The sequence below is a fragment of the Orbicella faveolata genome, unplaced genomic scaffold (genome assembly GCF_042242905.1).
Source record: "Orbicella faveolata isolate gen_17 unplaced genomic scaffold, um_ofav_v1 contig_13, whole genome shotgun sequence".
NCBI lineage: Eukaryota > Metazoa > Cnidaria > Anthozoa > Scleractinia > Merulinidae > Orbicella > Orbicella faveolata.
Genome location: NW_028301540.1, coordinates 18,399,102 through 18,423,400, shown reverse-complemented (window position 1 = coordinate 18,423,400; position 24,299 = coordinate 18,399,102). Strand labels below are relative to the sequence as shown.

General features: G+C 39.4%; 1 protein-coding gene and 2 pseudogenes across 7 annotated transcripts in view; 2 read left to right on the top strand and 1 right to left on the bottom strand.

Annotated features, from left to right (window-relative positions):
* Window positions 1-575: 575 nt before the first annotated feature.
* On the top strand, window positions 576-4,541 carry LOC110048305 (uncharacterized; annotated as a pseudogene). Its single transcript, XR_016206042.1, has 5 exons — window positions 576-1,089; window positions 1,747-1,932; window positions 2,039-2,913; window positions 2,998-3,241; window positions 3,506-4,541. The product of XR_016206042.1 is annotated as an uncharacterized LOC110048305 (transcript).
* A 449-nt stretch (window positions 4,542-4,990) lies between these two features.
* On the bottom strand, window positions 4,991-6,183 carry LOC149115435 (uncharacterized; annotated as a pseudogene).
* An 11,911-nt stretch (window positions 6,184-18,094) lies between these two features.
* Window positions 18,095-24,299, top strand: part of LOC110048315 (centrosomal protein of 70 kDa-like) — a 204,090-nt gene continuing 197,885 nt past the window's right edge. For all 6 annotated transcript variants that reach the window (XR_016206041.1, XM_089284928.1, XM_089284927.1 and 3 more), the window contains exon 1: window positions 18,095-18,230. Coding sequence is in view for 3 of the 6 variants with exons in the window: in XM_020754113.2 (XP_020609772.2) it covers window positions 18,210-18,230 (21 nt within the window). In the remaining 3 variants the exon portion in view is untranslated. The remainder of the gene's footprint in view (window positions 18,231-24,299) is intronic.

The following is a 24,299-nucleotide window of genomic DNA, read 5'->3' as shown; positions in this document are numbered from 1 at the left end:
CACCAATATATGCCTGCTCGCAGCCTATTGCCTCTCAATACAAATGCAGATTGCATTCTGCTTTCGGGAGTATTGGCCGTCACGACTTTTGAAATTACTTTTCCTGGGAGTGGGGTGGGGGTGGATTAGCGCTACTTCTAAAACCTAACCATAACAGCAAAATTGAGCGTCATAAGTGACTGAAATGACTAAAACACAGAAACAGGCTGTGCCGTTTTACTAGTTAGCAAAAGCTGGTAATATACGAGCAGCGAGAGCAAAACTTATTTTTTCGCGTGAGATTCGCGTTTCAGCTCGTTCCTTTCGTGCCTCTAAATCACGCATTCACAGCTGCCAAGGGCATTATTTATCTCCGCTTATAGTCCGTGTAACTGACGATGTCTGGAGATCTGACCCGGATAGTCGCTGCTTTAAAAACCACAGGCAGTAGTGCTATCCAGTAAGATCGTTTGCCTCCTTTGACTCACATTCGATATTTTTAACTATGAACCCCTGTAGAGCATGCTGAATTTTCAAAATCAGGTAGTTTTCTACACGCTTTATCTCTAAAACGAAGTCGATGACTCCCATTTTTTTTTTTTTTCTTTTTTGCATTTCTGACACAAGAAACTCATTATCTGACTGCTGTAAAAATTAAGACAAAATCTATCCACTGGAAAATTTTCGCGCGAACGTCATTAAGTACGGCGTTACGCGTGTAATGTGAAACTGGGGAAAAGTAGCATAACGACATATCAGGTGACCTCCTGACCTCAGAGGTCATTCGAGTCGTTTATTCAGTGTACGGGGACTGATTTATTTGCCCATGAGTCGACATGAGGCATATGGATATGAGAAACTAATTTACTACGGTTTGAAGCGTATATCCTATCATATTTTTAAAGGACTCTCGACTGAGCAAGACGATGAAAACAGCCAGGACTGTGTGTGCCACTCAGTGTCTCATCTCAAATATAAACATTGTCGACCTTGTCGAATTTTATGGCCGTTTATGCTCGCTGTTTTACTGGAAATATTTTACAAAACAGCTCACAAGGACACTGGGAAGTTAAAATCGTTTCTATAGCAGGAGAAGGAACGTAAGTAACGGTGAGTCGTTGTTTCCGGTTTTAAACCGTTGACTTCCAAAGAATAACCTTGTGATTTGCATAAAACTGAAGTCGCTTACATGCCGTAACATTTTATTTTACTGACGGAGAACAGTTTAATTCCCAGAGCTATAACGTTTTGGATGAAAAAAACAATAACCGAGGTTTCCTAAAATGTAGATATTTTGACCAAATGATATATACCAGAGGCCATTTATACTAGTCAAAGTTGGCCTTTATTTGTTCCTTGCCAAGAGACACAAATGGCGGCTGTACAAATACCCTTCGTTAAAAAGCTACAAACAAAACTTCAAGAAACTTATTTCACGATTTTAAAGTATAAGAATGAAATAATATTTGTGCCAAGTTTTGTACTCGTAGGATTGTTTTTACGCCCCCGCTGATTTCGTAAAGAAGCGTGAAATTCTGAACATTTTAAGCCGCGAAAAGCGCCATTGTATGCAAATTTCGAACTTTCTTAAATTTTGGCCGTAAAATAAATCGTTGGAACTTTAAACTATTTTTCCATGAATAAGTTCACCCAAAGGTATGTTTTGGCGAAATAAAAGAAAAATCGATTTTTCGTGACTGTCTTCCTATTCTCGACACTCAGAAAATCACTCTTAAACGACTAAATACATGTTTTTTTCTTTCCAAGGTAACTTCGGCAGAAGTAAAGGTGGCCATGGCAATGGTCAACAATAACATCCCCTTTGCAGCAGCGGATACATTTAACTCCCTGTTCAAAGATATTTTTCCCCATCTCTAAAATCGCCAAAGAGTACGCATCAGGAAGGACAAAGACGTCATGCGTTGTGAACGGGGCGCTGAAGCCATATTTCCGGTATAAAAAAAAAAAAACATTTTCACTTGTGGTTATTACTGTAAGTCACATCATTAGGGCTAAGGGTTCAGTGCATATTTTTTATCATTATTTGTTTTCTACACAGAAATTTACTGGTGGAGGTTATGAAAAATGCCCCGTATTCGCTGGCGACTGATGGTTCTAACGATAATGGTCTCAAAAAGATGAATCCCCTGACGGTGCAAATATACGATGTGAACCTAAAGCGGGTAAAGACCAGCTTGTTGGACATGTGCTTATCTAGTGGCAGCACGGCTGAGATGCTTTTCCAAGGAATCGATGAGTGTTTGGCCCGCCACAAAATCCCATGGGAAAACCGCGTTGCATTTTCCATGGACAACACTAATGTTAACCTGGGGAAAAACAACTCCATCTTGACGCGCGTCAAGCAGTAGAACCCATCAGTATACTTCAATGGATGCCAGTGCCATGTTGTGCACAATACCTCCTCGGCTGCAGCCAAAGCATTCAATGCTGAGACCGGATTTGACGTGGAAGACCTCCTAGTCGACATTTACTTCTGGTTTGTCCATTCTACGAAGCGAAAATGCAAGCTGGCAGAATATGCTGATTTCTGCGATCAAGGATACCGCAAGATCACCAAACACGTCAGCACGAGATGGCTTAGCTTGGAGAATGTGATCACGCGAACCCTGCTGCAGTATCAGTCGCTGAAAACTTATTTTCTTTCGGAAGATGAGTCCGCTGCTCGATTCAAGAGGCTCGAGACTGCCTTCAACAACCCCATGACAGAGGTTTATCTGCTATTTCTGCAGTCGGCGTTGCAGATCTTTGTTAATCTCAACCTCTTTCTACAAAAAGAGGAACCTCCAATCAGTGCCATCAATTCATCCCTGACGAAATTCCTAAAGCTTCTTGCCTGCAAGCTCATCTCTCCTGGGATCGTTAAGGCGTCCTCATCCTTTAAGCAGCTCCTTGATGTTGAGCAATATTTGCCAGGTATGTTGCGTCTTTTTTCTTTTTCTTAATATTGTTTGACTCACTTAGAGGTCTGTGTGCAGATTAATATTTTTTTTGATTCAGATTCCTTGATCGACGTTGGCTTTGTGACAAGGACTGCACTGAACAACCTTGTCAGTTCCGGTGACATTGGCGCTGAGGATGAGAAGCGGTTCTATGAGGAGGCAAGGTCTTTCTTCATAGAAGTTTTCGAGTATGCTGTCAGCCATATGGCAGTAAATGATGAGCTTCTCGTCAGTGCTGAGATGGTGTACTTTGAGGAAAGGGAAAAGCTTGAGCCCTCCATGGTGCAGTACTTTGTACAGAGGTACAGTACTAAAGTAAAAGTACTTAAATCGACAAATGATTGTTTGGAAAAAGTCTATAAAACCCTTAATTCCAGGAGCTCAAAAAATTGTTTGAGTTAAAAATTCCCTAGGGGCCAATTGTTTGCAATGGGAATTTCCTCGTCTTCATTTTCACCTTGTAGATAAAGCTGTGCGCACTTTGCTCTGCACAGGTGGCACTGCGGCTACGGCTGTCTCAGTAAAGCAGTTATCAAGCGCTTCTCAATGACTAGTTTCCTTTGTAGGTACCCAAACCTTCTGCCGTTTACATCAGCGAAAGACCTGGAAGAACTGACTCAGAAGGTCCACGACTTTGCCACAATGGACGAAGAGGAACTTCCAAAGTCAGTCAGGGAGTTGGCCAATGCCAATGAAGGTGGCAGCCGGCTAAGACCCGACATTGTTTGGGGCCATCTGCAAGAGCTGACCACCCTGGACGGCCATAAGCGTTTCCCTCGGCTCTCCAAGATTGCTATGCTTGTCCTTACCATACCGCACTCGAATGCTGGTGAAGAAAGGGTCTTCTCTATGATAAAGAAAAATTTGACGTCTTTAAGATCCTGCTTAGATCAAGAGGAAACCCTGGGCAGCATCATGACGATTAAGATGGAGTCCCTTAACAGCCCTGGAAAAATCGGGCTTCCACCCAATGTACTAAAAGCAGCAAAGAGCGCTACGAGGCTGTACAACAAGGCCCATTCGTGATTATCAAATTTAACTGCTTAGTTTAATACACTTTTTTCGTTCGGGGATGATGTTTTCCCTTTTCGAATCGTGTGTCATTTATCACATGTACACAATATTTCTTTGTTTCCATATATCTGTCGGTGGGTGGCGAAAACAAAAAAATAAAAAGAAGAATTTACACAAACATCCCACGTGATTTGAAATGGGAAACCATTACGCCCAAGTGAAAAAGGTCTATTATGATCGCGTTGTTGTTAGCGAAGAATATTCATTGTCGTAAGAAGGTGTGTCTGATAAACGCATTCCAGAAAGTACCGTTGAACACTGATCGATTTTGTTTACAGTACAACTATTTCAATGCACGTTTATTACGCCCAAGGGGAAAAGTATATTATGATCGAGTTATATTGATACGAAGGACCCTGTTAGTAAAAACCCTGCTTTACAGCAGATATTGTAATGCAATATGTGGACTTTTCAACGTAGATCATAACGATGGCACTGAGATGTTGAAAGAAGATGTAAAACTTTAGAATTATTGAGCAACGTAACATTTAAGATTTTGAAAAATAAATGCTGTTCTAACCGAGATAAGTTGGGAACATTCGGAAGACCTTCGGGTGATTTTCGGAGAGTATTCGGGCATCGTTGAAAATGACATTCTTATAGTGCAAAGATTTCTAGACGTCTCCAGATTTGTCTTTTTGTATGTAAGGCGGTACGATGAACGCAGTGCAATGTCCATCGACCATAGAGGCGTAGATGAAAGGACAATACAAGTACCGCCAAGGAGAGGGAGCACCCTCATAAGAGGCCGGCTCGCCAACTTCGCCGGGGAGTCGAACCCCGCCCCACCATAAAGAGACAAAAGGCAATAGACACGGTTTAAAACATGCAATAAAAGCGAATAAATGAAAGACTAGTTAAAAATATACTAGTTCAGTACATCCAACAAAGGCGACCAGGACTAGGGAAAGAGACCAAAGACTTCAATAGATGTGATAAAAACGAAGAAACAAAAAGTTCTAGATAAAACCAGGCACTTAAAAACTTAGTTTAAAGGAACCGCCAGAGACACGGCCAACGACGCCATTAGCACCCCATTGACGATGGAAGAGGCGACGACGCCGCTGGGAGAGGAAACGCTTGAAGTACAGAGGCAAATAGAAATTTGCCCTGGACTTGAGACAGGCCAGGAGCCTGAGAGCACTGGGTGGTACTGAACGGAAGCGATAGTCGTTCCGCTGGCACCAGACTAAAAACTTACAGAGATTCAGTAAGTAGGAGAGGACACGAGGAACACAAAGAAGCTCATCGCTGCTAAAACCAAAGAGCATGTGCCGCACAGTTAAGGAGGGAGCCAAGGCGGAGGCCCGAAAGAGCAGAGATTGAACAAAGCCAATGCCACTCTGGATGAGAGGACACGAAAAGAAGAGATGTTCAGAGGACTCCATGTGATAACCGCAAAAGCAATTGGTGGGCAGGTTATAACCAAAGGAGGATAGCCGTTCAGCGGTGTACAAGACCCCATGAGCTACTTTCCAATTCAGATCAATGACTTGCCTGTCCAAGGGCAAGAAAAACAGAGACTTCCAGGTTGAAGGCCAGTCGAGGTCACAAAGGAAGGTCTGAATTTGGTAACACAATGAGGCCGACAAGGATGATTAAGGAGACTCAACTGGTAGTACAATTTGCAAGAAAAGGAAGATGCCGGGAGGTCTACATTTTCGACCAAAGAGCGTACAACCAAGCCATTTGGAGAGGCTAAGCCATTCAGAGCTTTCCACGCATTCAGCATGGCAGCATAAAAGGGAGGAAGCCCGGCAGGAGAGAAAGCCGAAGGTGCCGAGAAGACACTCATGGTGTCTATACCAAACCGGTCAAAAAACCAGAAGGTCATTAGAGAGACCCAGCTGTTCGGGGAGCACAGATAACGGCGGATCCATTGCACCAAGAGAGCATTAACTTTAAGAGCAATAGAGACCATGTTAAAGCCACCCTTGGAACGGTCATGGATTACAAGCCAAAGGGCCTTGCACTTGTCCATATTTAATTTGGCCCCGTTGCCGGCCTCAAAGAGGGCATACGTGTATACCCTGGGGGTCGGCAGGTATGCTAACTTACCTTTATAATCACTTCAAAAAGCTATGTATTTGTTTCAGAAAGCCCCTTGCTCTCCTTCTGGTACTTTTCTCTTCAGAACAAAACCAATATTTGCTCTAAACGCATGCGCAGATTAATAAACGTTAGTGTCAACTACATATATCAGGTGGAAGATACATTTCATACAAGATCACACACTAGCGTTGAGCGCTTTTCCATGTGGTAGAACCCTAATAAGTCATATGCATGCGTTCTAGCATCATTAGCACGATACAAGGATGTTACTGCGACTGCGTGTCTTTTGGAATTACGCCTAACTTGGTTCAAGAAGTATCATCTATTGTTTCCAAACTACACTAGTGCGTTTATTTCATCCTTTAATTGTCTCCATCAAAGAGACCAAAATGTTCATACCCGCAGCCGAAACTCTCCCGAGTAAGTGGTTTTAAAACTTGTCGGCAAATTGAACAAAAAACCCAGGAAACTGCTCAAATATTGCTGCAGACTCCGTGGCACCTACTGAAAGCATAAATTTTATCAGTCTTTCAGGGGAATCGATCACCGATGAAGGATGTAATCTCGGTCAAGTAGCGTTGTTTACTTTCAATACCTCTCGTTGAAACGCTCCTCAGTTGTATTAATCGATATCAGTGTGTATTTTAAATTTAAACGGTTTTATTGTTAACGCCAAAGGTGGAAACAGAACCTGCTGTTCCGTGACAATTTGATAATTAGATTAGTTCCTGTTTATCGGTCAAAAGAAAATTTGCGTTTTAAATAAAGCAAATCGTTCCTCTTCCATTTCTTCATCCGACATTCAACTTTCTTCCATTTATCTCCAGCTGTGAAAAGAATACTAGCACATCTTCTGTGTGTTTTCGAGAAAACAAGAGTTTTAGGTTACATACCTCTGCGAGGAAAACAAAAGTATCAAGTTACAAACGTTTTCGTGAAGAGTAAAATTGTCACGTTCGCAACTTAAATGTATTATTTAATTTAAAATGAGCAAAAATCAACGTAAAACACTACAGTAAAATTCGAGAGCTGTCTTGACAAACGGTAATTAATTGTAAGTTATTCTTGGACTGTTAATGAAAATAAACACATCAAACATACACACTGCTGAGATTATGTCTCATCAAAATCCCTAGCTGACTAGCCAGGTCAGTACAAACCAGGAGTGAATGGCAGGGGTTATATAGGAACTGTGTCAAGAGTACTGAGTCATAGCTATGCATTACACTCTGCACTATCTGAGATTGTCTCACTAGTTGAGATTTAGGATGTTCTTCAGAGCATGTTCTCTCCAAAACGAAGTCGGTGAACCCCCTCCCCCCCCCCCCCCCATTTTTTTACATTTCTGACATATACAGAGGATTCACTCGCTTACCTTGATATTCTCCTGGTTGTTATCAGTTCATGTGGAACAGAGCCGGCTATTCTCTTGATACATGTAACATGCAATATTCGTTAGATTTAGAACAATAAGATTACAGAAAATGGATATCGGAGGATGTGCTCTAGTGACGGTTAACTTATTTCTTTTGTAATCTTTGGAGATCAGGCGCTGTTCCCTTGTCTACTCTCAGAGAGTTCACACGTATTTTATCGCGCAGCGCCATTTTTTTAATCGGTTTTCAATTCGTTAAAAATCATGGTTGGCTTGCAAACAAGAATTCATCATCAATGGCATCTTTGGCCAGTCAACTCAACTACTTGAACACGAAGGAACAATTCAAGTGGTATGGGGATTTTAAAGATTTGATTTGTCTGCGGCTCGTGGTTCCACAGTCACTTTGACAATGTTATGACGCAATTTATCATCAATAAGAGAACAGACGCATAAAAAACTGACGTCAATTTGTTAATTTTACCACAATCAACGTCAAAGAATATGGTTTTTTCAGAACGGGAGTTAAAAAAAGCATTGCGTGACACATTGATGCGAGCAGCGTTGCCTAGACCACGAGCAGTCCCTCTTTCGCTTAGTCCGTCGTGACTGACGCGAAAGAAAACCGCGAGAATTTGGCGCGGCCATTTTTTTCTCGCGGTTTTCTCTGGCGTCACGCACGACAGACTAAGCGAAAGAAGGACTACTCGTAGTCTAGACTCTTATCGACACCGTCAAATTAGCCAATCAGATTGCGAGAGTAGTAGCAACTGTGGTATAAAAGAGATTTCGTTCATGATGGCTCAATAGGAATTAGTTAGGACTAGCGCGCGCGCTGTGTTATAAATGAGAAACCAGAAACTGCAAGGGACCGCAAACGATAAACGCTGCCAACGTAGGATCTGCAAGAGATCTCTTGTAGATCCTACGTTGGCAGCGTTTATCGTATGCGGACCCTTGCAGTTTCTGGTTTCTCATTCGTATTTTCGGGCCGTAGATCTTTTTAGATCCGATACGCTGCGTTTTTTAAGCATGGTACTGGCCATGCGGTTGAATGTTTAAATGTTTAGGCTGGCCTTGTCCAGCCACATTTATTCTTTTGCTTTTCGAGACACCAATCTTGACACTTTGTCTCCTTGCGCCCCGAAACACGTGATGTGGCAACGCGTGTTTCGGGGCGCAAGTGAGTTCAAAGTACGGAACTTGATATAGTGAACGGGTCACTTTGCAATTTATGTGCGTTGGCTGTTGGGCTGGCGTTACATATCTTCGCTACACAGTGCTGACGAGCCCCAAGAAGGGCGAAACAGCTGTCCATTGTTCCGATCCTACTTTATCGGTTCCTGTCATGTTGGTGTCTCGAAACGTTTTTCACGTAGTATCAGCCTTGCAGTCTATTGTTTGTGTTATAAAGGCCAATGTCGCTCATGAGTAAAATGCGCGGGAAACTTCTTATTAATTTATAGGGAACGTATTTGGGCCAGTAAGTAGGCTTCAAAACCAAGTAGATAAAGACTGTTCGAAAAGCGAAATTTATCTTTATTTTCAACCAGAAAAGACAGCCAAAAGCGCCATAAACGCCACTTTTTAGTTGTGTTTTCTCTGGGAGCTCACATGCGTCTTGCGTTGATCGCGGGCCACTTGACAGAATAGGAAGCTAGTGTGTTTTCAAAATACAAACGTGCTTCCATGATCTAGCCAAGTCACTCATTGCAATACACTTGCTAGAAGAAAACATTTTCTCGAGCTTTGGTTTATTCGAAACGTTATAAATCGTGGAAATGGCCTTCATGAATGTGAACGATCTGCAAACTGCTTTGAACGCTTGTTGAACTTTTCGAGAATGTTGGTCGAAATATAACCATATACTGTGACGAAAGATGAGGGGTGTCTCAAAAACTAAGACCTAAGACCTCCTCTGAATCTTAATAACTAAGACCTAAGACCCGCGTTGAATCTCAAAAACTAAGACCTAAGACCCCCGTTGAATCTCAAAAACTAAGACCTTATACCCCCTCTGAATCTCAAAAGCTAAGACCTAATATTCCCTCTGAATCTCAAAAACTAAGACCTAAGACCCCCTCTGAATCTCAAAAGCTAAGACCTAAAAGCCCCTCTGAATCTCAAAAGCTAAGACCTAAAAGCCCCTCTGAATCTCAAAAACTAAAACCTTAGACCCCCTCTGAATCTCAAAAGCTAAGACCTAAGAGTCCCTCTGAATCTCAAAAACTAAGACCTAATACCCCCTCTGAATCTCAAAAGCTAAGACCTAAGAGCCCCTCTAAATCTCAAAAACTAAGACCTAATACCCCCTCTGAATCTCAAAAGCTAAGACCTAATACCCCCTCTGAATCTCAAAAGTTAAGACCTAATGCCCCCTCTGAATCTCAAAAGTTAAGACCTAAGACCCCCTCTGAATCTCAAATCTAAGACCTAAGACCCCCTCTGAATCTCAAAAGCTAAGACCTAAGACCCCCTCAGAATCTCAAAAGCTAAGACCTAAGACCCCCTCCAATCTCAAAAGCTAAGACCCAAGACCCCCTCAGAATCTCAAAAACTAAGACCTAAGACCCCCTCTGAATCTCAAAAGTTAAGACCTAATACCCCCTATGAATCTCAAAAGTTAAGACCTAAGACCCCCTCTGAATCTCAAAAGCTAAGACCTAAGACCCCCTCAGAATCTCAAAAGCTAAGATCTAAGACCCCCCTCCAATCTCAAAAGCTAAGACCTAAGACCCCCTCAGAATCTCAAAAGCTAAGACCTAAGACCCCCTACAATCTCAAAAACTAAGACCTGGATTTGCTTTTATTCGAAACTATATTTGCTTTAATTCGAGTTTGACGAACTCATTAAACTAAACTAAATCAGCAACGGTGTAATTTTTGGAGACCAAAATTGTGCTTTTGAAAATTTGGATCCTGTTCGATCGAAGAAATCTTTGATATTTCCAGTTCGGACATGCAACAATGTCACTGTTCAGGACGATGTAACATTGATCGTAGACGACAAAACGGTAAACGTATTCAAGACAATTTATTGAGTTATTTTTTTGTAAAAAAATACCTCTTAGTCGGCGCGTCGGGTATGTTATGGACGGGTCAATGGGTGAGTGAGTGAGTGAGTGAGTGAGTGAGAGATGTATGTATGTCACACCAATCAGATTGGATCTACTGTAAACAGCCAATCAAAATTCTTGTTGTAAAGGTAAATGGTATGTGAGAAGATTTGATCCCGATAGAGTTCAGAACGGCCATATTTATTCTTCTATAAAAGAGGAAGAAGTATTCATATATTGGGTTTACTTCGACATTTTCTGTGGGTTAGGCTGAGGATTTTAGTTAAATGAACGAGATGAGCCTTGAGGTTTGAAACAGTTCGTGAGTTAGTAGTATGCAAATACAACGAGATATTTTTGTTTTTAGTTACAAAGGTAACTTGATACTTTTGTTTTTCACAAGGAGTAAATTCAATTAGAGGTCACGAATCGTCGCGTCTAATTCTTAGGACATGTTTTAGAGGGGACGAGACTTCAGATTTGAAACAGTTCTAACGTTTACAATAGTAAGTGCGGGTAACGATTGTTTTGTTCTTGTTGCATGCAAATATAACGAGATATTTTTGTTTTTTAGCTACAAAGTGTAATTTGACACTCTTGTTTTTGACAAGGGAGTAAATTCAATTAGAGCGGACGAATCGTCACCACTCTTTCCCACGAGATGTTTGCTATCTTTAGTAACAAATGGTAACTTAACACTTTTGTTTTTTATATGGGAGTAAATTCAATTAGAGCTGACAAGCTATCGGCTATTGTTTCCAGGATATTAAAAAAAAAGAAGCTTTCGTTTCTGGACGGTTTTTACGTCTCTGCAGTAGCAGTTTAATAGTTTTATTTGATGACATTTATTTCAGTCCGATATTTTTAAAGGTAAAAAGTATGAAAACTGTTCAAATGTTCTTTGAAGACTGTGTGGCACCAAGTTAAAGTGCAATTTAATTAAATCAGACTTTCAACGTGTCAGAGGTTTTTTCTTTTTTTTTCTGTTTTCGGTGAAGTTGAGTTGTGTTGTGTTGTGTAAAAAGGTAAACTTACGACTCGTATAAAATGCGAAAAAGTCTCTAAATTAACTTGAGTATTTTTGAGCAAAAATTCCTCTTGGGGGTTGGAAGGGTTATGTGATCGGTGAGTGAGGGAGTTATGCATGTGCGCGTGTCACACCAATCACAGTGCGGGTTGTATCAAAGAACGAATCAAATTGCCTGTTAGAAAATAAGATGGTATCTACATTAATCTGGAGACGTGTCAGATTACTGTAGTTTGTTCAGTCAAACATTTTATGGCTTACTATTTAGCTATGTTACCAATGTAACATCGCAACCAAAAAAACTTGTAAAATTAACCAAATCATTACTGTACCATGAATGCTTCTATCTCCAACACTTCACACAAAAAATAACTCTTGCACGCCTTGCGTGCCTATGTTTTACATTGACAACAACGTAGTAGGACACGTAAAGATTCCGTCGACAAAACCAGGATCGGATCGGACCGAATCGCGGATCGGATCGCGGACCGGATCACATACCGGATCACGGATCGGATCACGGAAAAACAAAACCAAAGTTTTAAAGAAAAAAATTCCCCCCAAAAAAAATCAAATCGTTTATAAGATAATAATAAATAAAAAGTAAAAGTTGAAAACTAAAATATGTTAAATGAAAATAAGAATCCCGAATTTGACGCAATGACATGCTAATTACACAGAATGACAAGAGATCATTTGAAAAGCCACATAAGCGCCTAATTTACGACAAATTTAAATTATAATGAACAGGCAGATGTAGTTATATATTTTGAATGTTAGTTGGTTCGAAGCTTGCGTGAACCTTCCATTCTCGTTTTTGAAATTGTTTTTAGTATCAGTAGCTAATTCTCGGCTACATTTTTGTGTCAGATGTGAGCGTTACAGTGGGTGTTACAGTCAATTAGAAAAGCTTAAGGACATGACTTGCTTTAAAGGAGCTACGTCACGATTTGCGCATCTTGAAAAAACTAGCTTATAACTAGTTTTTCAAGTTCGTCATTTGCAGTCCTCGTTAATCTTTGCCATCCTTAACAATCCTTATTTCGTCCTGATTTAGAGCGGAAAGGGCTATTGACCCACAGCCCTTGAGGGCGAAGGGTCTAATTGTTTTAGTATCACTTAACTAGTCGGACAGAAAAGGCAACAATAAAGTTAGCAGATGCAAGTTGAAGAAATATTTATTTGGGAATAAAACGAATTGAAGAAAGCGAAAATAGAACTGGATTTGAACTGGCTTTCTCCTGAGTGAAAGTAGTTCTTTGAATAAACACGTAGAGGAAATTTTGCTTAAAAAATGTTTCTCCATGAATACGTTTAATATGTTTCAAATTCCTCTATTTATTTCCTATCATTCATTCTGACTAGGTATAAAATTCTAGGTGGAAGATTGTATTCACCAAGTTCGAAGGATGTAGCTTAGCCAGAGGACGCACAGTTAATTTTTCTAATTTTCTATACATTTGTCTGTATTTTCTTCCCCGCGAACCGCGTCCACCCGGCCAAATTTACAGACAAATGTATGGAAAATTAGAAAAATAAACCGAGCGTCTTCTAGCCAAGCTACATCCTTTAAAAGTGGTGAATAAGCTCGCAAATCTCACAGATATTTTTCATCGCGACCAATCGCAAAGCCCTGCAAGTTTACCGAAGGTTAGTGGTAATTCAGATCGCAAAACTCAGAGATATTTTTTTTGACAACGAATTTACCGAAGGAAGAAAATAGCCGTAAATTTGCTTCCGAAGCTTCCATCGCCTCCAGATTTCACCTACGGTTCCTGTTTGATAGACGGCAAAGGAATATTTCTCATCACGGCCCGTCAATAACACTGGAAAACAATGAAGTCAACACTCCACGAAATCGCATTGGTAGTAACGCGACCTAAACTACTACAGCGACATAGAAAAACATAGGCACGCAAGGCGTGCAAGAGTTATTTTTTTGTGAACTATAAGTCTCGGAGATAGGAGCATTCATGGAACTGTTTACAGTACTGATTTGGTTGATTTGACAAGTTTTTTTGGTTGCGATGTACAGCAAGAAAGAAACTGGGAGTTTATGATGTACATACGATGTTACATCGGTAATGGTAAGATAACTAAATAGTAAGCCATAAAATGTTTGACTGAACAAACTGTAGTAATCTGACACGTCTCCAGATTAATGTAGATACCATCTTATTTTCTAACAGGCAATTTTATTCTTTCTTTGATACAACCCACACTGTGATTGGTCTGACACGCGCACATGCATAACTCCCTCACTCACCGATCACGTAGCCCTTCCCCCGGGGGGGGGGGGCGACTCCCTTATATGGGCTATATAGGTCTGTGCGGCCCCGAAGGGCATGGTTTTCCAGCCGTTTTGGTCATAAATAGGGTATCGATTTTAGCTAATTTTGGCCATTTTGGTCATAAATAGGGTACGGTTTTGCACTCTAGCCTTGATATGGGTATGCTTTAAGGTGGTATGGTACCCCAAAATATGGCGATGTTCATGAAAAATTCAATTTCTTGGAAATACAAGACTTAAGACCCTTGAGGACTTGTCAAAAACATTTTGAAACGATCTTGCCGAATTTCCTTCCAGATGAGTGTGAAATGTAAGGAAAGTACACAGTGGTATAAGTTTTTTCACGTGGCAACGGCCATAGCAACGACTGTTTACCATAAGAACGTGACCAAAAATATAGATTATTTTTAACTTATATGAACGAAACTATTTAGAAAAAACTTTTAAGACATGCACAACTCGATTGGTATAATTATTTGTGAAAAGATTTGCCTCAAATTGCCATCACAGGCTCATTCATTTCCCTTATGACAAGGAATATTTCCCACAACTGCGGTAACTTTTTACAAAATAGAACAACCATTGCACCCCCTCCCCCGAGATCCAATCTGCACCCCCCCCCCACTATTTGTGGTTCGTTAAATGCTTAATACTTCGTGTAAGAAACTTAAAGTGCATTTTTCTCAAAAGTTTACCTTTGTACCGACTGACTTCGCGCCAACATTTCTACTTTGCAAGGTTTTTAAGTAGAATTTCTGAAACTTGGGCTCATCAAAGACCAATAGTGTCGTGATGATATAAACCAAAAAAATCGTAACATTTTAAGGTCTTTCACGTGACATGAGATGATTTGTCCACTGGTAAAAAATAAGGTTATTTCCAAATAAAGCTGTAAAAAGCACTGAAAATAAGAGTTAACTGTCAAAACTTAGGTTCATATCACAGAACAAAACAGAAACTTACATGATATGCTTATTTGACAGTCAATTCTTGTTTTGTAAAAGAGCAGGAAGTGTTGGCGTCAATACTATAAAACACTACTTCAAAAGGCTGTGGCTGGTTTCCATAGCAGTCATTTTGAGTAAAACTCTAGAAATTTAATTTTTCTTCTTGAGTGCAATAGCACACAATTGATCTTTCTTTACCATATTTAAACAAACTTTTTGGTCCATATTGAGGGTACCATACCACCTTAAGAAGAAGCCACTTTTTCATCATTATCGAAAAGAAAATCAACAAAAGCCCTTCACAAATTTATATGTTTACGGTAATTTAACATTGGTTTGAACTAGGGAGCTAATTATAACGCAGGTCTGAAACAGGGTTTTGATTTGAGGGTCAGGTCGTAAATAGGGTTTCGAATTTTTGGTCAGGTCAGAAATAGGGTAAGGAATATCGCAGATTTTGGTCATAAATAGGGTTAAGGGTTTTGGGAAGCGGGCCGCACACCCCCAACCAATTTTTCTGGGAGTACCCCCTCGGGAGCCCTTCCAGCCACCAAGAGGAATTTTTGCTCAAAAATACTCAAGTTAAGAGAACTTTTCGCATTTTATACGAGTAGTAAGTTTACCCTTTTTACACGACACAACGCAACAACACTACTTCACCGAAAATTTAAAGAAAGAGAAAAAAACCTCTCTGATACGTTGAAAGTCTGATTTAATTAAATTGCACTTTAACTTGGTGCCACACAGTCTTCAAAGAACTTTTGAACAGTTTTTATACTTTTTACCTTTAAAAATATCGGACTGAAAAGAATGTCATAAAATGCCCATCAAATAAAAATATTAAACTGCTACTGCAGAGACGTAAAAACACTCTAGAAAGGAAAGCTTCTTTTTTGTCTAATATCCTGGGAACAATAGCCGATAACTTGTAAGCTCTAATTGAATTTACTCCCATATGAAAAACAAAAGTGTCGAGTTACCATTTGTAACTAAAAATAGCAAACATCTCGTGGGAACAAGTCGCGACGATTCGTCAGCTCTAATTGAATTTACTACCTTGTGAAAAACAAGAGTGTCAAATTACCCATTGTAACTAAAAAATAAAAATATCTCGTTATATTTGCATGCAATAAGAACAAACCAATCGTTACCTGCACTTACTATTGTAAACGTTAGAACTGCTTCAAATCTAAATAGTCTCGTCTCCTCTAAAACATGTCCTAAGAACTAGAACCGACGATTCGTGACCTCTAATTGAATTAACTCCTTGTGAAAAACAAAAGTATCAAGTTACCCTTTGTAATTAAAAATAAAAATATCTCGTGCCATTTGCCTACTACTCACGAACTGCTTCAAAGCTCAAGACTCATCTCGTTCATAACTAGCCACCATTACACTGAAAATTATACACTCTCAAACAACCCAATGTACGTATGTAACTGTCACACTCCCCTCCAAACCGGACTAAAAATCACAAACCAGCAACATACACGTCACTGTTTATTTTTCAATTACCAAAGTCCTTGTGTTTATACATACCTTGTGTTTCTCACGTACCATTTACCTTTACAACAAGAAATTTGATTGGCTGTTCATAGTAGATCCAATCTGATTGGTTTGACAGACATACATCTCTCACTCACTCACTCACTCACTCACTCACTCACCCATTGACCCGTCCATAACATACCCGACACGCCGACTAAGAGGTATTTTTTTACAAAAAAATAACTCAAAAAGGTACACGAACGAAGTCAGGGAAGGCGTTGTTATTTGTTTTCCACAGTGAAAAATTTGAAGCTAAAAATGTGAAATTCGAAGCGAGTGAGGCACTTTGACACAACATTGTCACTATCAATACAATTATTAACGCGAACCACATTCTGTTATCCCTATGTGTTATCTTTTTGTTGAAGAAATTAAAACTGCAAAATTTAATGTTTAGATTTATTTCTACGCGGATAACCATTCAAAAGTTGATGGCATTAGTACATCGGCCAAAGCATCCAGCGTGATGAAGTCACATGAAAAACCGGACTTTGAATGTTATAGAAGGTTATAGATAAATAATCAGGTCTGTGATATATTGTTAAACTCTCGACATGGGACCCAAAAAGCTATCTGAATCGAGGAGACTACATTTAACCAAATCGGGGAAGAACATGTAGACCGGACTCGACTGAGTGGCGGAAATCGATTCTACAGCAAGGAGTAAGACAACAAACCCAGAAAAAAATATTACCCTCGACCCTCGACCCTCGACAAAAAGATAGACTCGACCCTTCGCACTATTCGTACTATTCGCTGTTCGCTATTCGCGACTATTCGCTATTCGCTATTCGGGTTTTCCAGACACCCACTAATAGGTCGACCGAGACATACAGCCTTGGTTTACATACTGAAGGTCTGGTTGCTTGGGAGGTATACAAATATTTTTCACTGCTTTTGTTTTGTGTAGTTTGAGATTATTGAAACTCAAAACAGAAGGCCAAATAATATAAACAGAAAACCTCGCCGCAATGTTACAAAACTCAAATCAAAATTCTCGCTTATCCTGAGTTAGCTTACTGATCGGACTTTGAACAACCCGGCCCAGGAGCTCCGGTTTTAGGCTTGGCTAAATCTATATATTGGCCAATAACTGAAAGCTAAAATGCAATGACAACCAACGCACACGTAATATTTTTTTGACAGGAAAACTGCTTGATCCAGATCGGGCCAGATCGAGTCAGATCGAATAGTGTTCCAAAAAAAACCGGAAATGAAAATGCGCTTCTGTTTACTTTATGTAGTGTTACGCCTTCATTTTCCATTTTTTTTTTTTGCTTAGCAGTGGATTTCTCGGCGCTCTAAACCAAGAGATACGAGAAAAAGAAAAAAATTGGCTGGCGGTATGCAGCCCGCTCCCTTCCCCCCAAGGCCTGTATCCAATTTATAACCGAAATCTGCGATTTTCTCCTGACTCTAGTTATGACCTGACAGGAAAATTCGACACCCTATCTATGACCTGACCCTTTAATCAATACTCTGTTTCAGACCTGCCTTATAAATAGTTACCTAGTCCAGACCGCGATGTTAAAGGTTCTGTGAAGGCTTTTGTTGACGGTCTTATCGATAATGGTGAAAAAGTAGCTTCTTCTAAGAAATATACTAAATTCAAGACTAGAGTGCAAAAACCATGCCCTATTTATATATGACCAAAATGGCTGAAAAACCATACCTATATAGCCCATATAAAAGAGTACCCTATCCCCCGCCTGTTCATCCGCAATTCACAGAGACCTCCGTGGACCCCCGGAAAAGTTCCCGCCATTTATTTTTCATCTCCATATTTGGTATGACTAATTGCTTGGTATTTGCAAAAAAATAAATATGGCTGCGTCCATGGGTGCTACTCTCGTATCGAGAATGATGTGGGCCTACTGAATTTGGAAAACAAGAAAATTTCGATGAGTACAACAATGGCGACGGTAGGTCTGTGTAATTAAAACTATCTTTATTTCTCACAGCTTTTGTTAACCCAAGGAAAATGTCGCAATTAAGCTCGTTTCAAGGACTCTGTGACGGGGATTTTTTGCCTTTTCAGTCAAAACAGTGCTAAAATTACGACTGAGTTATATAGGTTACATTCTCTCGTGGACGATATGCACCTAGATCTCAAAGGTCCAAGTGAACTGTTGAGGGAAGAGGAAATTTTAATAACTTTTTGGCTTTGTTTCCAAGACACGATGACAGTAGTCGGACTTTCTCCAATTTGATATCACAACCCAATGCATGCATAACCCCATAAGGGGCTCCTAAGCGTAAAACATGAAGATCTTTGAGATCTGATAACCGCGCTTTTAAAATATAACTGTTTTCTTAGCACTACAGATGCAATGCATTGCAAATTCCAAAGCAGTCCTTGATGATTCATTGATTACTGTAGACACCACATGACTTGATCGACACAAACTGTATTATTGCACCATCGCTCTTAGACTTTGTGAAATCTTCGATGACGTAATGGTCTTAATCTGAAACTTTCTTTGGGATATGTATGGGCATGAAGGATACGAACGTTGCGATAATAACACTATTAACAACAGCTTTCTTTCTTAAAAGTCATGATTAAATTTAACACTGTGGCTACATGTTTGGCAGCCGGACAGGTTTTTAAAATACTCTGTGTCCAGCCGTGAGACTTTTTTTTATAAATTTTTTTTATAAAGTAAAGCAACGTAAAAAGAACTGTATGACAGGCGACCCCAAGAGGAATCAAACCTGGGTCGTCAGCATGGCAAGCAATACCCATGATCACTGCGCCGCAGCAACTGGCCGGCTGCTTTCGGAATTTTTTAAGTATTTATAGAGTTACCATTAGCATTATTGAAAGCTAACCGTAAACAAGCTGATCAGAGAGCTATTTAGGCTAACTGGAGTGCTATTCAGGCTAACCGGAGTGCTTTTTAGGCTAACCAGATGGCTATTCAAAGGTTTTGACTGCCTGTCACTTTATAATAGTCTATGTTATAAATCCCAATATTCCAGGTGCTGGGCTCACCAAAATTAGTATTCAGCCATATAAACAAGGATTTGACATTATTAGCTGAAATTTTTAAAAAATAATTTTGACTGCCAAACATGAAGTATTTTGAAAAACCTGTCCGGCTGCTGGACATAGAGACACAGTGTAAATTTAATTGGTTTTTCAATAAGTAAAGGGTTAGCAAAGTAGTCACACGAGTCACATAATTCAAGAATTATGTTATCGAGGGCTAGCCAGATAGAATAGATACCAATGACGTAATCCTTGCACATTCTGACATGTTCTTTGCTTGGCTTGCAAATATTACATTTTCCTTCTGATCTCTGAACTCGCTTCAATAAAACAGCACAACGATTCACTTCTTGTCTAAAAATACGGAAAATACTCAGAAAATTACAGTTAGATCAATGACTATCGCTCCTGGCGAAATAAAAGTTCCAAAACAAGCATGATCTTGTTCAACATGCTGCCCAAGAGAGAGTTGCAACGTCGACACATTCCATGAATGACGTAATTACTTTTTAAGTATTCAGTACTTGCTTCAAATCAAGCGCTTCAATAACACAAAAAGGCAATATATTCTTTACTAAATAAAGAGTAGAATATTCATAAAATTTTCAGTACAGTAATGTTTTAACAGCTCTTGGTGAACAAACATTATAAGTTGCATGATTCCAAATTTTGGCCAATCAGAGGTTTGCGTCTGGTCAGCGACAAAACAAAAAAGTAAGCCCCGTGCAGAGCAAGAACTGCACTTGGCCCATGGCTGTGTAGTTAATAAGAGTTTGCAAGGAGAATAGGAGCTGAAATACCGTTAACTGCCACTTATAAGCCCTCCCGCTTTCCCCCTGGTTATAGGCCTGTCTACCTGTGAGCAAATTTTACTTCTGATTACAAGCCCACCCAGATATCCCTCAAGCCCCCCTCTAGTTTAAAATGAAATGAATTCAAGTGATTATGATGTTTTAAGTAATGGACCATGCAAGAACTGGGCAAAACAACAATAGGCTAGTGCAATAGCGGCAGGTATTTTTTTCCTGCCATTACCCTAATCAAATTGATTTCAGCAGCCTTCGTTAGCTATTGAGTAAAAGTGCAAAAAAAAAAAAACTAAAAAGAAAACTAAATATGCGCTAATTCACCAGAAATTCAAATTGTTAAAAGCACAAGTAAAATATCAATCGGTGACCCAAATGTTCTAAACAAGTACTCAAAAAACAAAAGGAAAAAGTCACAAAAGCGATTAACCACAGAAACAAGCCTCGCATGTGTAGACACTCCAGGTGTGTTCTTGGTATGTAAAAAAACTGCAAACAATTGACTCATAGCTTTGAAGGAGAACAAAGGGCCAGGAGTTGTATTTTACATGGGAGCTTACAACTTTTGAAATAGCTTGGATTTGTAGTAAAAAGCGAGAAAAAGTGAATTTTGCCCTTTGAAAGTGATGAAAAGAGTCCAAAACCTGTGGTCATTTTTCAAAACTGAACGTCTGCCATTTTGGACATCTTTCATTCCGGTTACCTCCATAAAAGGAATGCCTGCCACCATGTTGTGACGTTACTGCGCACGTGCATTTTTTCATGTCAACAAAATTTAAGAAGAATCTTGTGTTGAAACTGCATTTAGCTTGAATTAAGGTTGAGATCGAGCCTTATTCTTTTGAACCTATGTGAGACAGTTCGGAATGAGAGGAAGATGATGTTCACAAGAGTCAAGATGAGTGCCGAAGAGGAAATACATCGTGGTGTGTATGCAAGTGTTGTGCGAACTGGAAAGTGCAACAAGAGAAAGAATGTTTATGCTGCAAGGAGATCAAGGAAGCCATAACTAAAATTTCAGTTGAATAATACTTTTGCATTCAGCGGATGTTAATTATTTTGGCAGTAGGAAGCTAATAAACAGCCATAGACTCCGTGGGAAGAAAGTATTGTTTGATTTATTTCATTTATTGTGTTGTGGTGTGCGTGGCAGGCTCAAATGGCAGCGAAATGGTTACGATATAACCTGTTTATATTGTTTTGGTTAAGACATTGAGGCAGATCAACCGACTCCTAGATGTATAACACAGCACCCTCTCTTTCAAATGATTTGTTTACAAGGGGAAGTTGTAGAGATCGCTATCGTGGATTGTGTCAAGTGTGCGGAATGAGAGCACCAAGAGAACTAAATAGCATGTAAGCTTATGTCCACAAATAGTCACAAATAATTTACCAGCTGTGAGATTTTTTCTGAATGTTTCGTTGAGCTCAGTTAATCCTCCAACATAAGATTCAATTATACACAAACATAACATTTCAAGCTTTACAAACAGTGCTATATATAACTCGATTTGACTACAATCTCAGTTAAAATGTAGTACTTGAAATTTGCACATTTTTCCCATATGCGCATTGACATCATGCTATGCACTCTGGAAGCCTACAACATGGATTCCAAAATGGCAGACGTTCAAATTGTTCTGGTACGGAGCTTTTTCCTGTTACAATCAGGTTAAAAGGTAAGTTCACATCCTAAAACATATTGATTTGATTACAACATATCATGTGCTTTCATAAGAATGACTTTTTAAAAATTGGGTTTTTGAGTTCCGTTCTCCTGAATTCTTTATTGAACTGCCAAGAGTGGGTTCCCAGTGTATATTCCATGTATCGATTTGGAGTTTCAGTCAAATGTAATTACAGAGAGATCTTGCAGTCTGAATTATTGGTTTATATTTACAGTTGGAGCCTGCTAATTCGAACTTGGTTATTTCGAAATCCCTGTTATTTCGAAATCAATACCACTTCCCTTGGATTTGCCCTTCAGTCATTTACTATCAGCTGTTTTGAACCTCCACTATTTCAAACTATTTTTCGTTTCCCCTGAGAGTTTGAAATAGCAGGGTTCAACTGTATATTACTTGGTCATACATCTAGTACTTACTTAGTTAAGTTAGCTTTGGTGATCAGATAGAAGCGGGTCCATGCACAGTTCGGCCAATCCAATTTTGCGATCTTCTTGAAATATGGAATAAGCAGATATTACTCAGCTAAACTGTTTGTGTTCATTTTCAGCTGACCAAAAAAAAATGTTAAATTAGGAAAGGGTCAGTAACAATTCATAATTTTTTCATTTTTTAAACTTGTGGATATGTGAAGTGTAGAAATGTGTTTGTTGTGGGGACTCCGATATGCAAATGTGTCATTCACTCACTCACTCACTCACTCACTCAGGTGTAGACACTGTTCGTAATTAGTCGGCCTGAACAAGAGCGCCCGAGTTCGACGCCATGTTGGAATAGTAACCGAGCCCGATGCTATGTTGGAATAGTAACCAAGCCTGACGCCATATTGAAATAGTAACCATGCAGTCAGTGCGAGTCTACTACTCAATGTGTGCATCGTGCCAGCCTGAATATTGATGATTTTGTAGCTTTTACACGACCATTAATATTAGGTGTTTCGTTAAATTGAAGTGGAGTTGACTTCAAATGTTCGAATTAGTACTATGGCCAACTTGAAGGCTGAATTTCATGAGCATGTAAGTTGTCCAGGCGTTCAAAATGACCAGGAGATGTGCATTTGTTTGCTGGAAAGTGACCTGAAAATGATTAATTCTCATGCTAATGTGGTGAGCTTTGATGAGAATGTGTCTTATTCCTTGACCATAATGAACTTATATGAGCGAAACGAACAACTTTTAATGAACGAAACAGCTATTGAAAACAGAACAAACATCGGCACTATTGTATAATATTGTAATTTCATTTTTATAATTTAGTAACATCTAAACCTGAGGCCAACTCTACGACGTTGTGTCAGCCTTGCAGTAGTGACGCATTATCATTTTACTTTTCAAGTTTGGCTGATTAGATCTCCTGTGAGATCCAACGTTCAATCAAGCAGGACCTTCGTTCACAGCTTTGCAGTTTAAACACTTAAGTTTTTCATGTTGAGTAGTCCACGTTCAACCGGCATCGAGTTAGGTTTAGATTAAAGTTGTGTTCTCTATACTTGTCTTGTCTATTTTAGTACATTGATCTGAACTCTAAGTGGGGTGTGAAATGCACATAAACTTTGAAAGAAATTCACAAATACTTGATTTTGATAAGCTTAAATGATTTTACCCTGTTTACACTTTTGCCTCCTGATTGAAAAGATAACAAAGGGAAAGAAACCCCCTGTGAGCTTGTCCCCAATTAGTAGTTAATACTAAATACATTGACACTTCAATAAAGCTGTTATTATTATTGTTGGAACACATATTTATGGGTCGACAGATTTTTCGGATCATCACCTGAAAATGCTTGCAAAAGAGTCTACTTATTTTGATGTATTTTATGTGCAATATATATAGAGATAAGTGGTTCCACATTGGAAAAGAAGTGCTGTCTCATAAGAAACCTTACCTATAGCCTTGAATGAAATGCAATGAAAAACGTTTGTGAGCTCGTACAACTTGAATACATGCGAATTTTTCCAGCAGGCAGATCAAGATCAAGATCTAGGTGTGAGGGAAGGGGGAGGGGGGAGAGTACTCTATGATTTGTTGGGCAGGAGCGTCCTGTGTGACCCAAGAACCCTTAGCCTGTACCACCCCATGTTCTGCTGCAATTTTGCCACCTTAGCTATTCTGGACATATGTCTTTGTAATATGTGTGCAAAAAAAGCCAACGAAAAAAGCCTACACTTTGTGAGTTAAGTGCGACCTTACATGGTACAAACCCGGCTTGTTTTAACAGCATTTAATAATACAACAATAATTGTAAGTTCACCAATATGTTTCATCTCTAGATTTCTTAATCCACGAGTTTGGCCATAGGTCTCCTTTGATCTAATCTTAAGATGGATCTACACTGTACATGCAAAAACTAGAAAAATCTTGTTTATGGCTATAAACAATATTTTTGTCAATTTTCATTTTATATACTTGTGGGCATTTTCTATTTTTCTGTTTTTTTTTCTTTTTTAATCAAAAATGAAAAAACAGGATATTGAAATCTCTTCCACTGAATTTTCTATTTTTCCATGTT